Source organism: Labeo rohita, unplaced genomic scaffold, assembly GCF_022985175.1.
Source record: "Labeo rohita strain BAU-BD-2019 unplaced genomic scaffold, IGBB_LRoh.1.0 scaffold_886, whole genome shotgun sequence".
Classification (NCBI taxonomy): domain Eukaryota; kingdom Metazoa; phylum Chordata; class Actinopteri; order Cypriniformes; family Cyprinidae; genus Labeo; species Labeo rohita.
Genome location: NW_026129839.1, coordinates 17,292 through 30,364, shown reverse-complemented (window position 1 = coordinate 30,364; position 13,073 = coordinate 17,292). Strand labels below are relative to the sequence as shown.

Genomic DNA, 13,073 nt, shown 5'->3' with positions numbered 1-13,073 from the left:
TAAGTTTTTTTTTTTTTTTTTTTTTTTTTTTTAACAGATTATGATGATGTGGAGGAGGAGTCAAACAAAGAATTTGGCTCAGTGATCACACCCACTGCCTCATTTCAATAAATCTGAACAATGTTTATGTAATACTGTTATTAATATGTCAAATTTCAGTTTTTTATATATTTTCCCATTTGTTTTTTATATTAAAACTATAATGCCTTTATGAGATTTTGTTGTATTGTTTTTTAGCCTTGTTAATAACAATAAAAAAGCAGACAAATTTTTGTGTGTATTTTTAAGACAGTATACAGACCCTGAAATCAAATGTATGATTTTGCCTTATAAAGCACAACCACAGTGATAGTCAAAGACATCCTAAATATAAGCCCAAATAACCATCAGTGATTAACAGCCCTCAGCTTTGTGAGCGGATAATGCTGGAAAAATATTTGCATTTATTTTGGATGCATTAAGTAACTTTCAAAACTTTAAAAACAAACAAACAATAACAAAAAAACTTTTATCTTATATGATCAGGTATATTTTTATCCGATAAATACCACGTTTAAAAGGTATATTTATTCTCTATACACCACATCAAATAGTATAATAATATAACAGTATTATGATGTAATAATGCTTAACAACAGAACATTTGAACCCCAGTGCAGCTCATGTTCACCCCTGAAACCTGATTTGTACCGAGGGGGTGTGGGGTCTTGACGTTGCTTAGGGCCCCAGAATGGCAAATCTACATCTGGGCAGCAGGTTACGTTGGTCATTGTCTAGAAATGAAAGTTCACCAGTAAGTAGCTCCCTCATGTGGTGACACAATGACAATACTCTTGTCTGCTTCTCTTTACAATTTGAAGTGTTTTGCTGCCATCTGCTGGATGAATTGTTAAACACATTACAGTGTTAAACACATATACAGCTACAAGTGTCTTTGATATAATGCCAAATTAATAGCTTTTGAACAAAAGCAATGTTTATTTACAAATATCATCTGAATAGCCCTGATTTGTTGTACAAAATCAGTCTAGTTCATTTTATAATGTATTAACATACTGTTTATTGTGCTCTTGGTCAGAACATCAGAGCAGTGTTGTTAAAATGCACCTAAATTTATGTACAATTGTCCCATAAAATAACTTTAAAATGCTCAGTTTATTATAATTTATATATTTATAGTAAATTTTAACTATTTAAATGTGAAATAAAGTTTCAGTAAGTGAGCAGTCAGTCATCAGTGCTTGTATCTGCTGTGTTCAGGTTCAGGCTTTGATGCTGAATATAAGCTGCAGTGTTTCTGTATCAATCTGCTTTAAGTTTAGTGTGACTTTATCTACTAGACTAGAAGTGTCTCTTCACACTGGAGGAGGAGTCCCACTCATCAGCGCTGACACTTTATTGATATATATGGAGAAAATAAAAATGCTGCTTTCTGATTTGTCACTGATTGTGTTTGATGATTTCCTCTGTTGTGTCTAATAAGGTAACAGTGAGTGTCATTGGCAGCTGTGAGTCTCTCTCTCTCTTTAGGGGGCTGACAGGAGCCAGTTTCTTCAGTGTGTTTGAGGGAGCAGACGAGAAACTTGTGCTGACAGAGTCAAACAGATGGTGTGACAAACAGAAGAAAATGGAGGGATGTCTGATACTCGTTTTACTCTCCTCTATAATCACTATAACCACATCTGGTAAGAACAAAATTGTCCGTACAGATTTAAAAATAAATGAGCAGTTTATCTGTGACGGCCTTATATTACTAGAAACTGAACATAGGCCTGTGTAATTTAGAAAAAAAATATCTTGAGACACTAGACTATTAATTATCAGTAATATTTTAGAATTTAATGCATGTACCGACAACCAGTGTAATCTTGTAAAACAAGATCAAATTGTCTTGTTCAGAGGAGCACTCAGCTTGTGCTCCAGCTTTATTATATTTGTGTGTACTGTGTTCTCTGTACCATATGAATATATGAAGGCTCCTGTTTAAGTTCAGTAATTTCACTTTAATGGAAAATAAAAGGTTGTTATTCAGTTACTAAATGCCTTATTTTCAAAAATGTCCAGTGTTATTTTCATAGGAGTCTAATAAAATGACTTTGAGGTTTTTGCATTTGAAGTCTTTGTATGTTCTTCAACTTTGCGATATTCTACAGATGATTGTAGGTTATTCTACTTCTACTGCCTAAATCCCTCTCTTTCATGTACAGACTCTACATCTGTTAGGTTGGTTGGTGGTAACAGTCCCTGTGCTGGTAGAGTGGAGGTTCTTCATAATGGTCAGTGGGGAACAGTCTGTCATAAATACTGGGATATTGATGATGCTGCAGTGGTGTGTAGAGAGTTGGGATGTGGAGAGGCTGTAGAGGCTCTCGGTAGTGCTTATTTTGGACAAGGATCAGGACCTATCTGGATGGATGATGTGCACTGTAGTGGATCAGAGTCAACACTGAAGAACTGTAGATCAAAAGGATGGGGTGTTCATAACTGCGATCATCAATATGATGCTGGAGTCAGATGTTTAGGTGAGGTGCTCCATACATCACTCTGTTAATGCATCTCTGATGAAAAATTTCATCCATTCAAACATCATATGTATAAAATGTAAAATAATATGTAATTTCTTTTCAGAGCAACTAATCAACAATGAATAGATTATTTTATTATTATTATCTAAAAGTTTTATCTATTAAAAAATACACACTGACACTGACTTGCTGTTGGTTTTGTCTATATCATAATCATAGTTACTGATGGTGCCAGCGTTCTGTCACTTCAGTCTAGTTTTCTTGTGGTTCTGTGACAGAGTTCTGGCACTCCCATCATGTCTAGTTTTCATGCTGTCTGCGTGCCTTGTTTCTTGTTGGAGCATGGTGTTCGGATCCCGGCACTCATGTCTTGATGAGTTTCGGTTTCGTGTCGGGGTTTGGATGCTCACACTCCATGTCTTGTGGGAGCAAGCGGGCTTAAGCCTGCTTGGGCCGTATGCTCTTCTGTCCATGTGGTTTGTTTTGTGTTGTCTTGTGTTGTTGCTGCACGCAGCTCATGTTTTCGGCCGAGTGCTTTCATGTTATGTTTTATTTTGTAATGTGTAGCATGCAGCCATTTTTTCACTGGCTTAGGAGTTTTTTTCATTAGCTGCGTGTTTGTGTCTTGTTTTGCACATGGCCAGTGAATTGTTTTGCTGGCCATGTGCTGGTGTTTTTGCATGAGCACATGGTCATGTGCTCTCATGTCTATTGTCTTGACCCCACCCATCTCGTTTCCTCATTATTGGTTCATTTGCCCCACCTGTGTTTCCCTGTGTTTTCAGTCCTGTGCTAGTTCGTCATTGTATGCTCATTGTTCATGCCCTAATCGTGTCCTGCCAAGCCTGCCACGCTGCCAGCAGTGTTTTTCCCCATAGGGTAGTTTTTGTTTTATTTTATGATCAAATGAAAGCCCATCGCTCTGCAGTACTGAGTCCTTGCCTCTTCCCTACAACCCAACCCTGACAGATGGTCTTTTTGTTGTGTAAACATTACTAGAAACCTTAACATTCTGATCTAGTTTTGTTGCTGGTTCTCACCAGGATTACCAATGTTTCTTTTTCTTTCTTTGTTTAGGTGTCAGGCTGGTTGGAGGTTCTCATTGCTCTGGGAGGTTAGAGATACTTCATAATCAGACGTGGATGTCAGTGTGTGATGCTGCCTTTGACCAGCAGGATGCAGAGGTTGTGTGTAGAGAGCTGGACTGTGGGGCTCCTGTACAGGTGCTGGGAGCAGCTGCTTTTGGCAAAGGAGATGCTCAGATGTGGACACAAGAGATTCAGTGCAGAGGAGATGAACCATTAATTCGGTTGTGCCCAACTTCACATGATATACAGTGCTCTCAAGAAAACAACGTGGGACTGATATGCTCTGGTAAAATGTCAATATTTAACCTTTATTAGTGGTTCTTGCCAAAGGCAAAGCATCACTATCCACCTTCTTCCTGAATAACCAATGAGCGGCACCATGAAGGATTCTAACTTCTGTTTGGGTGCTCCTGTGTTCCATTCTCCATATAAATCCATGTTAAAACGGTGTAAAAAAAGAGACTGAATTGAAACTTTTAATGTAACTAAGTATAAGAATGTGCGCAGGTTTTTCTTGAATACTTTGATATTCTTCCGCACAAAATTTCGGCATAACTCGTCCCGCACCCTTTACTGTTGACCCATATGAGGTGTCAAATTGACCTGCTCACTGAGGCCCCGGAGGTGTGCTATATCTTTTCTAAGCAATCGGACCTATGATGTTCACACAGTGGAAAAAAAAAAAAAAATGGGCAAAAAATCCTATAGACTTACATTTATGGAATGTTTGTGAATTCTCAACTGCCTTAGGCTGCGTTTACACTAGAGCATTTTTGTTTTAAAACGCATAACATTTGCTACGATTACGCCTGTCGTTTACACTACTCCGGCGTTTTCGACCCTCTATGCGTTTTCGGTTGTGTAGTGTGGAGATGGAGATCGTTTCTGAAACGCAGAGAAAACGCTAGTGTAGACGAGGATTGTTTTCATTTTAAAACGAAAAGGCACTAGTGTAAACACTTAGACATAATAAATGCCTAGACGCCTCATTGGCCCGTTGATACGATACAGTACATTAATGTTGTCCACCATGTTGGTCCGGGCAATACTGCCCTAAAAACAGATAGAAGTAAACAGCAGGGTTGCCAGGTTTTCACAACAAAACCCACCCAATTGCTGCTCAAAAGTAGCCCAAAACTAGCCCAATCGCCTTTCAAGGAGGTTCCCCTATTAAAAATTAATTTAAAATACACGATGAATTCACCTGGGTTTCGCCAGGTGAATTCATCTTTCAAGGCCTAAATATGACGTTATTGGGGTCGCTTCAACCTGTGCACATCAAAAACAACCTGCGGCAACAGTGGTAAAGTAGCCCAATTCCGCGGGGAAACCACGGACTTGGCAACACTGTTTTTTTTTTTTTTTTGGATTAAAACACAAAAAGTTTACATTTATCAGCCAATTTCAGTGGTTTGTGATAGAGCTGCACGATTAATCGAACGCGATTTGAATAGGCTTTTTTGTCAATAAAGCCGGTTCTGTAATCAGCAGTAAATCTCCATCACCTGCTTTCCGATGGAGCAGCAATTACTACACAGAGCTGTAGTTCACTGATAGGTTACGCAAAAAAATTGTAGACGATATTACTGCGCGATTATGAAATCGAAAGAACTCGTTCGCGATAATGACAGCTGTTTGCGTAGCTTCTCAGTGAACTACGGCTCTATGTAGGTAGTACATCTGAAAGCATGTGAAAACACCACATTTAATGACATGTTACTCCAAACTCACTTCATAACGTCAGTCGAGTGTTTGAAATAAATCCTTCTGTGAAATGATGTGGCTTCTTACACAGAATAAGGCACACAACATATTTCATAGTATTCTAAGCGGTGATGAAGGCATTGTATTATAAGTATACTTTATTATAATGAAAATTGTCGTAGAAACCATATATTGTCGTAGTCGTGTTTATTAGTCACGTTGAATCAATGAATACCGTTACATCTTCTGTTTATTCAGCTTCTGTTTATTATACTAAACTTATTTATTTAGTACTTCTTAAGATCCTCTAAGTGTACTCAACTGTGCTATTTTGGGACAATGTTTTGTAAGCACTAAATTAGTTTTGAAATAAATATGTTATTGCAGGAGATGTGCTTCAATTGATGTTTTGAATGTTGTGTGTCTTTGTGGGTTTTGTGTGTAGGGTAGAAATAGTGTGTAAGCAATTGTTAAAAACCTGAATACAACAACAGCTAAAACCAAATTAAACCAAACTAAACTTTTTCTTGCATTTACTCTTGTCCAGCTTTATTTGCCCACTTTGAAATATGTATAAATATTTGTAGTTACCAACTTCTGTTTTACTACTGTGGTTTATTCCCTTTCTTTCTCTTTCATGTACAGATTTTGAGGCTGTTAGGTTGGTTGGTGGTAACAGTCCCTGCAGAGGTAGAGTGGAGGTTCTTCATAATGGTCAGTGGGGAACAGTGTGTCATCAATACTGGGATATTGGTGATGCTGCAGTGGTGTGTAAAGAGATGGGATGTGGAAATGTTGTAAATGTTCTGTATAATGCTTACTTTGGACAAGGATCAGGACCAATCTGGATGGATGATGTGTACTGTAGTGGATCAGAGTCCACACTGAAGAACTGTAGATCAAAAGGATGGGGTGTTCATAACTGTGGTCATCAACATGATGCTGGAGTCATTTGCTCAGGTGAGCTGCTCCATATATCACCCTGTAAATAAACTGATCAGATTTCCATTCATAAACCTCATATACACCAGGGCTGCCCAACCCTGTTCCTGGAGATCTACCTTCCTGCAGAGTTCAGCTCCAACCCTGATCAAACACAACTGAACCAACTAATTAGGATCTGAAGGAGCACTTGATAATTACAGACAGGTGTGTTTGATCAGTGTTGGAACTAAACTCTGCAGGAAGGTAGATCTCCAGGAACAGGGTTGGGCACCCCTGATATACACAATTTAAAATAATTTGTGTGTAATTTGATTTCAAAGCAATTCATAAACAACTAATTGATATTGAGTATATTTTATGGTACAAGCTTATTATTTTTATCCATTTAAAAATCCATTATTATTTAAAGGACTTGCTGTTATAGTGGTATCATAATCATAGATATTGTGTGTGTGTGTGTGTGTGTGTGTGTGTGTGTGTGTGTTGTGTAAATATAATCAGAAACCATAAACTATGGACAACTTACAAGACTTGCTGATGGTCCTCACCTGTGCTCTGGGAGGTTAGAGTTTCTTCGTGGGAACACATGGTACACAGTGTGTGACGCTGCCTTTGACCAGCAGGATGCAGAGGTTGTGTGTAGAGAGCTGGACTGTGGGGCTCCTGTACAGGTGCTGGGAGCAGCTGCTTTTGGCAAAGGAGACACTCAGATGTGGACACAAGAGATTCAGTGTAGAGGAAATGAATCACACATTCGACGCTGTCCATCATCAATCTTGCATAATATAAACTGCACACATGACAATGATGTGGGACTGATATGTTCTGGTAAAATGTCAATGTTCAGCCTCAGTAAGTGGTATAATTTAATCATTTGTTTCAATGAACTCTGTTTTCTTTTTCCAGATTACATTGATCTCAGGCTGGTAAACGGCCTGGACATTTGTTCTGGTCGAGTTGAACGTCAGTACTTAAATAAATGGGGCACAGTGTGTGATGCATGCTGGGATATGAGAGCTGCCAGTGTCCTCTGTAGACAGCTGAATTGTGGGATTGCTGTGTCTGTTGTGGGATCAGACTGGTTTGGAGAGGGAAGTGGTGAAATCTGGGCTGATGTGTTTGATTGTGACAGGAATGAAACAAAACTCTCAGAATGTTCCATCTCTTCATGGAGTCGAGCTGAATGTTCTCATAGACGAGATGTTGGAGTCATCTGCTCTAGTGAGAAGATTTTATTGACAAATTAAATGCATAAATTACCTTGGAATATCTTAATAAAATGTCACTTTTTTTTGACCTAGATTCCTCTCTGACTCTTCATGATGGTCTGGTGCGGTTGTCTGGAGAGAGACAGTGTGAGGGGGAGGTGGAAGTTTTCATCCATCAGGTCTGGAGGAGAGTTCTGCTGGACTCCTGGAGTCTCACTGAATCCTCTGTGGTCTGCAGACAGCTGGGCTGTGGCTCTGTGCTGAACTTCTACGGCTCCTCTTCATCCAGTCCTGAACACAGTCGTGAGTGTGTGACGGGCTTCCAGTGCTCTGGGAGTGAAGCTCATCTGGGGAACTGCAGCTCTCCACAAACTCTCAACTGCAGCTCCACACAACAGCTGTCAATCACCTGCCTTGGTGAGAACAACAACATCTGGGCAGATTCTTCAGTTGTTAGTGATCAATAATGTAGTTTTTCTTTCTCTGAATATCAGGTCGTGGGTCCATCAGGCTGGTGGGTTCTGGGGGAGACTGTGCAGGGAGGCTGGAGGTTTTTCACAGCGGCTCATGGGGGACAGTGTGTGATGACTCCTGGGATATTAAAGATGCCCATGTGGTGTGCAGACAGCTGCAGTGTGGAGTGGCCCTCAGTAACCAGCAGGTACCAGCCTGGTTTGGTCCTGGTTCTGGACCCATATGGCTGGATGAGGTGGAGTGTGAGGGGAATGAGACGTCCCTGTGGAGCTGCTCTTCTCCAGGCTGGGGAAAACATGACTGTCAACACAAGGAGGATGTAGGAGTTGTGTGCTCAGGTAAATAAAGTGCTTTTTTTTTTTTTTTTCCATTAAAATTAATTTAACATATTCATATTATTTTCAAATATGTATAATGCCCATATTTTTCAACTTTGGTATTTTAAAATGACATTTTTCCATTCCCATCTAGAGTTTAAAGAGATCAGGTTAACTGAGGGCTGTGAAGGGAATGTGGAGGTTTTCTACAATGGATCCTGGGGTAATGTGTGTTGGAACCAGATGGACAGAGACACAGCGAGTCTGATCTGTCAAGAGCTGAACTGTGGAAGATCTGGTGTTTTGTCTGGTGCTACATCAAGAGTGGAATCAGCTCCTAACTGGCTGGATGAAGTAACATGTCGACCATATGATTCAAATCTGTGGCAGTGTCCATCTTCACCCTGGGGACAGAATGACTGTGGTGATGATGAAGTGGCCAAAATCACCTGCTCAAGTGAGATGATATTTATATGAAGTAAAATTGTCTCAGTAGTCATGTTCCTTTTGAATACAATGTGAAGAGAAGCTTAACATTAGATGATGGATAGAGCATAATGTTTTATGAAAATTATGTTTTCACACTGACATGGTTCACAGAAAGTTATGTCACTTGTATCATAATTCTCTTCATGTTTTATTCTCAGAGGAGAAGAATCAAGAGTCTCCTCGGAGTTATCTGACATGTTCTACCTCACCATCTACTCACCAGAAACAGTGTTCAGGTAAGTTGTTTGTTTTTTTTTTTTTTTTAATTTTAATTAATGTAAGCTTTATTTTCCAAATAAATTACTGAAATATGCATATTCTAACAAGAACAAGAGGTCTAATCATACATTTAAAGGCATTTTGGTTCAATGTGTGTTTGGTTATAAATGTGCTGAAGCTGCTCAGTGCTGGTTGATGTGTGTGTTTTAGATCATGTTCCTCTCAGACTGAGTGGAGGGGAGGGCCGGTGCTCTGGGAGGCTGGAGGTGTATCATAACGCTGTGTGGGGCTCAGTCTGTGATGATCAGTGGGACATCAGTGATGCTCAGGTGGTCTGCAGACAGCTGGGTTGTGGAGCAGCACTGAGGGCTGATGGGAATTCAGTCTTTGGTGCTGGTGAAGGTGTTGTGTGGCTGAACAGAGTCGAGTGCAGAGGGAATGAGATTCACCTGTGGGACTGTCCTCTCTCCCTGAATAACCACACTGACTGCTCCCTCAAAGAGCATGCTGGACTCACCTGTGCAGGTCACAAAAAATGTTTAGAACATTTTAGTGCTGATAATATTTGTGTATTTAAATCAGTTATTTATTTTTGTGTTTTGACAGATTTGCCAGATTTGTCAGTGTCCACTACTCCTTCCATAACAACATCAGCTTCTCCAGTCCGCTCAACATCAGTCACTCCTCCACGAACTCCTCCAGCAGTGTCCCCTCAGTTCCCCGTCCCCCCAGTGCTTGTGATTGTACTGGTAGTTGTGCTCTTACTGCTCTTAGTGCCACTGCTTATACTGATTCAGCAGAACAGAGTGATGAGGAGAGGTAGGAGAGATCCAGAGACTGTCATATTGTGTCTTATTCAGTGTGTGATCAGTCATGTGTTGTGAACTGACAGCAGGTTTGTCTGTCTACACTCACAGCTCTCTCTAAGAGGAGACACAGGACGACGACTGAGGCCGTTTATGAGGAGATTCAGCACAGACACAATCACTTCACTCAGAGGGGTGAGACATGAGCCATCAATCTCATTTAATATCATTAATAAGAGAGTCTGTCAGACAGTTGATGTTCATTTATTATTAGTCCAGTTAAACCTCCTGCTTCAAACCACAGAATTCCTGACAGAAAACCACAGAGCTGCAGGTGCATGTTTATGTGTGTGTGTGTGTGTGTGAGAGAGAGAGAGAGAGAGAGAGAGAGAGAGAGAGAGAGAGAGAGAGAGAGAGAGAGAGTCTCTCTTCCTGTGTGTATTTCTGGAAGGCAGTGAGGAACAGGTTTATGTGAGGATACATGTGTGTTTGCTAACAGGCCCAAAAAAAAAAAAAAAAAAAAAAAGAACAAAAAACAAACGTGGCATTTCTGTCTCTAATGTTTTTAAAATGTAAGTAATTTACATTTTTGTTGTGTTGTCAGTAACATAGTGCTTTTTGATCCAAAGGAAATGAGGATTCAGTCTGTTTGTAATGATGAACATGTTTCTGTCTGTTCTGCTCTCCTTTAACAGGGAGTCTCATCTCTGAAGAACTGCATTCTGGGTATGAAAATACTGATGAGCTTCTCTCAGGTTAGATGGCTTAAGTATATTCAAATCAACAAAAATAAATTATTTGATTAAAAAATATATACTCTATAATATGTAATTCACACTCGTAAAATCAAACATATTTTACTACTAAATTAAATATGTGACCAATGACTCGATGATAATACAAAAAATTTGATCTTATTAGTACATTTTTCCAAAATATACAACATGTTTTGATGCAGAAGAGATGGTGAAGGAAATCACACCGGGATACTATGATGATGTCATCACTGATGGACTGAAAGCAGATCATGAGACAGGTGTCACTCTGTTATTCTGTAACATCTCAAATTGAAGAATCAGTCTGTTTCACATCTTTCCTTCCAGCCTGTTTTCCTGGTGTATCCTTGCTTCCTGCAATTGGCCGTAATCCTTTACACAGATTCCAATGCATTAAAATGATCTGATTTGACACCAAGCTTGTTTAATTCAAATTTCACTGTTATGCAATATTTTAAAGTTTCTTATGCTCATCAAATGTAATTGTAAATGCAACTGTAATTTTGTGAAATATTGCTGAAATTTAAAATAACAGTTTTATATTTTAATATACTTTCAAAATATAATTTATTGCAGAAATGTATAAAAAGTGCTGTTCTTTATTAAAAGCAGAAATCAGTTTAGAAATGTCAATATTTCACAATATTCAGTGTCATATGATCCTTCAGAAATACATATTAAAATATGAAATAAGATTTATAATCACCAGTTTGTTGGATTGTCCTGAGCATAAAATATTTTTTGGACCTGTAATATATTTTGGTTATGGATGTAATGTATTTGTCTCTTGTAAAAATTTAAAAAGAACAACCCTTATTGATGAAAATTTTTGAGCAGACAGAATTTGTTTTGGTACTTTATTTTTATTTTTACGTTATTTATATATATATATAATGATATACTTGATCCTTAGTATTGATATGATGATGATGATGATGATGTGACATTTGTTCTGTTTTTATCTCCATAAATGTATAGTGGACACACCAGAGAATTATGATGATGTCATCATTATTGGACAGAATTTTCAAGGTGTAACAGGTGAGTCACACAGAACTGCAATTTACTATCACTTTTATATATGTTTCTATGATATATTGAACATGCATTTCTGCCATTAATGAATCAACATGGCTTTATAAAGAGTAAATCTAATAGTCTCAGACAGTCATGAGGAGAAAGAGATCTATGACACAAGCTGTGTTACACATTAAAATGTGAGGTTTTATTTCACATGTGTATCAGTGGGAGATCAGGAGGAGTATGATGATGTGAAGAACAGCAATAAAAATGAGAGAAACCTGTTGGGTAGGTTTTAATCACTGTCGCTCATTTAAACCCTGTTTAAACTAAATCATGATGCATTTCTAAAAATAAACATGATTTTTTTTTTCTTTTTAAAAACAGACTATGATGATGTGGGGGAGGAGTCAAATAAAGTGGGAGGGGCCATATAACTCAATGACCACACCCACAGCCTGTGTTCATGAAATCATATTACAGTTACTGGAATTGCTGGGAGTTTCTCATAATGCTACTAATGCATCAGTGCCATATGCTTTTATATAATTTTCATCATTTTGTATTAAAGGTTACATGCTTTGCAAAATTCAGTATCAACAAATTTTAATATTTGTATTTTAGTATTTGGCCTATTATTTCTATTTTGATATCAATGCTTTTTACCTAATAAACAAAATATGTCATTCATTCATCGTGTCAGAAAAATACTTTTAAAAGATCAGTCAGAGAAAAACTATAAATGTTTAAGGAAGCACTTTTAGGCACTTCAGCAGATGACGGCATTATTGACCTAAATACAATGATAAAAATAGATTTACCACTTATTATAAAGCTTCATGTTTTTCCACAAGCTTACTTTCATAACATTAGTTCTGAACTGTCAGCCTGTATTAACTTAAGTGGAGCATAATTTAATATTTTATTTACAAGAAATATTACTGGGAAAGACAAAGGTATGCAAAGGTAAACACATCCTAGAGGTCAAAAACACTCATCCAAACTGCACAGTTTATTGTGTGATGGTCCATTTTAACTTTACAGTCTGATTTTACGGATAATACTAAATTATTTATGCTGAGCTTGAATCTTTTGCAGCAAAAGCTCCATATGCAAATTAAGGTTGGGTTGACCCTTCTTGGTTTTTCTTTTCAACAGCTGATATGTTGCGATTTTCTTTTCTTTATATTTCTTCAGAGCTTCCTCTCGCTGAGCTTTGTCTTTCAAGAACTCCTACACAGACACACACAATAACACATGCATCAATCATTTGCCCTGTATGTACATAAAAGGTAATGAACACGTGTATGTTTACATGACATAACAAACCCTTCTTTAATGACATCACATAGGAGATTCATTAGGGAATAGAAAACAGTACATTTTCTATTTCCTCACCTCTCTTTTGCGTGCACGTTCCTCTTTTATCCTTTCATATTCTAGCTTTGTCTTCTGATACGATGACATTTTCTGCTTCTGTTTCTTTTGGATGAATGGAGTCT

At 38.2% G+C, this 13,073-nt stretch overlaps 1 protein-coding gene and 1 long non-coding RNA gene across 2 annotated transcripts in view; both read left to right on the top strand.

The window, feature by feature from the left end:
• Positions 1-1,432: 1,432 nt before the first annotated feature.
• The window catches only part of LOC127162316 (scavenger receptor cysteine-rich type 1 protein M130), a gene marked incomplete at its 3' end in the record, with an annotated part of 27,857 nt that continues 16,216 nt past the window's right edge, over positions 1,433-13,073 (top strand). The window contains exons 1-15 of the mRNA XM_051105103.1: positions 1,433-1,685; positions 5,963-6,277; positions 6,764-7,090; positions 7,169-7,483; positions 7,564-7,887; positions 7,965-8,282; positions 8,416-8,718; positions 8,909-8,986; positions 9,180-9,494; positions 9,576-9,788; positions 9,887-9,970; positions 10,471-10,530; positions 10,734-10,811; positions 11,530-11,592; positions 11,797-11,859. Coding sequence (XP_050961060.1) covers positions 1,457-1,685; positions 5,963-6,277; positions 6,764-7,090; positions 7,169-7,483; positions 7,564-7,887; positions 7,965-8,282; positions 8,416-8,718; positions 8,909-8,986; positions 9,180-9,494; positions 9,576-9,788; positions 9,887-9,970; positions 10,471-10,530; positions 10,734-10,811; positions 11,530-11,592; positions 11,797-11,859 — 3,085 coding nt within the window. The remainder of the gene's footprint in view (positions 1,686-5,962; positions 6,278-6,763; positions 7,091-7,168; positions 7,484-7,563; positions 7,888-7,964; positions 8,283-8,415; positions 8,719-8,908; positions 8,987-9,179; positions 9,495-9,575; positions 9,789-9,886; positions 9,971-10,470; positions 10,531-10,733; positions 10,812-11,529; positions 11,593-11,796; positions 11,860-13,073) is intronic.
• Positions 9,627-11,849, top strand: LOC127162315 (uncharacterized). The gene is made up of 4 exons (XR_007827300.1): positions 9,627-9,970; positions 10,471-10,530; positions 11,530-11,592; positions 11,797-11,849. It is a non-coding gene; the product is annotated as an uncharacterized LOC127162315 (long non-coding RNA).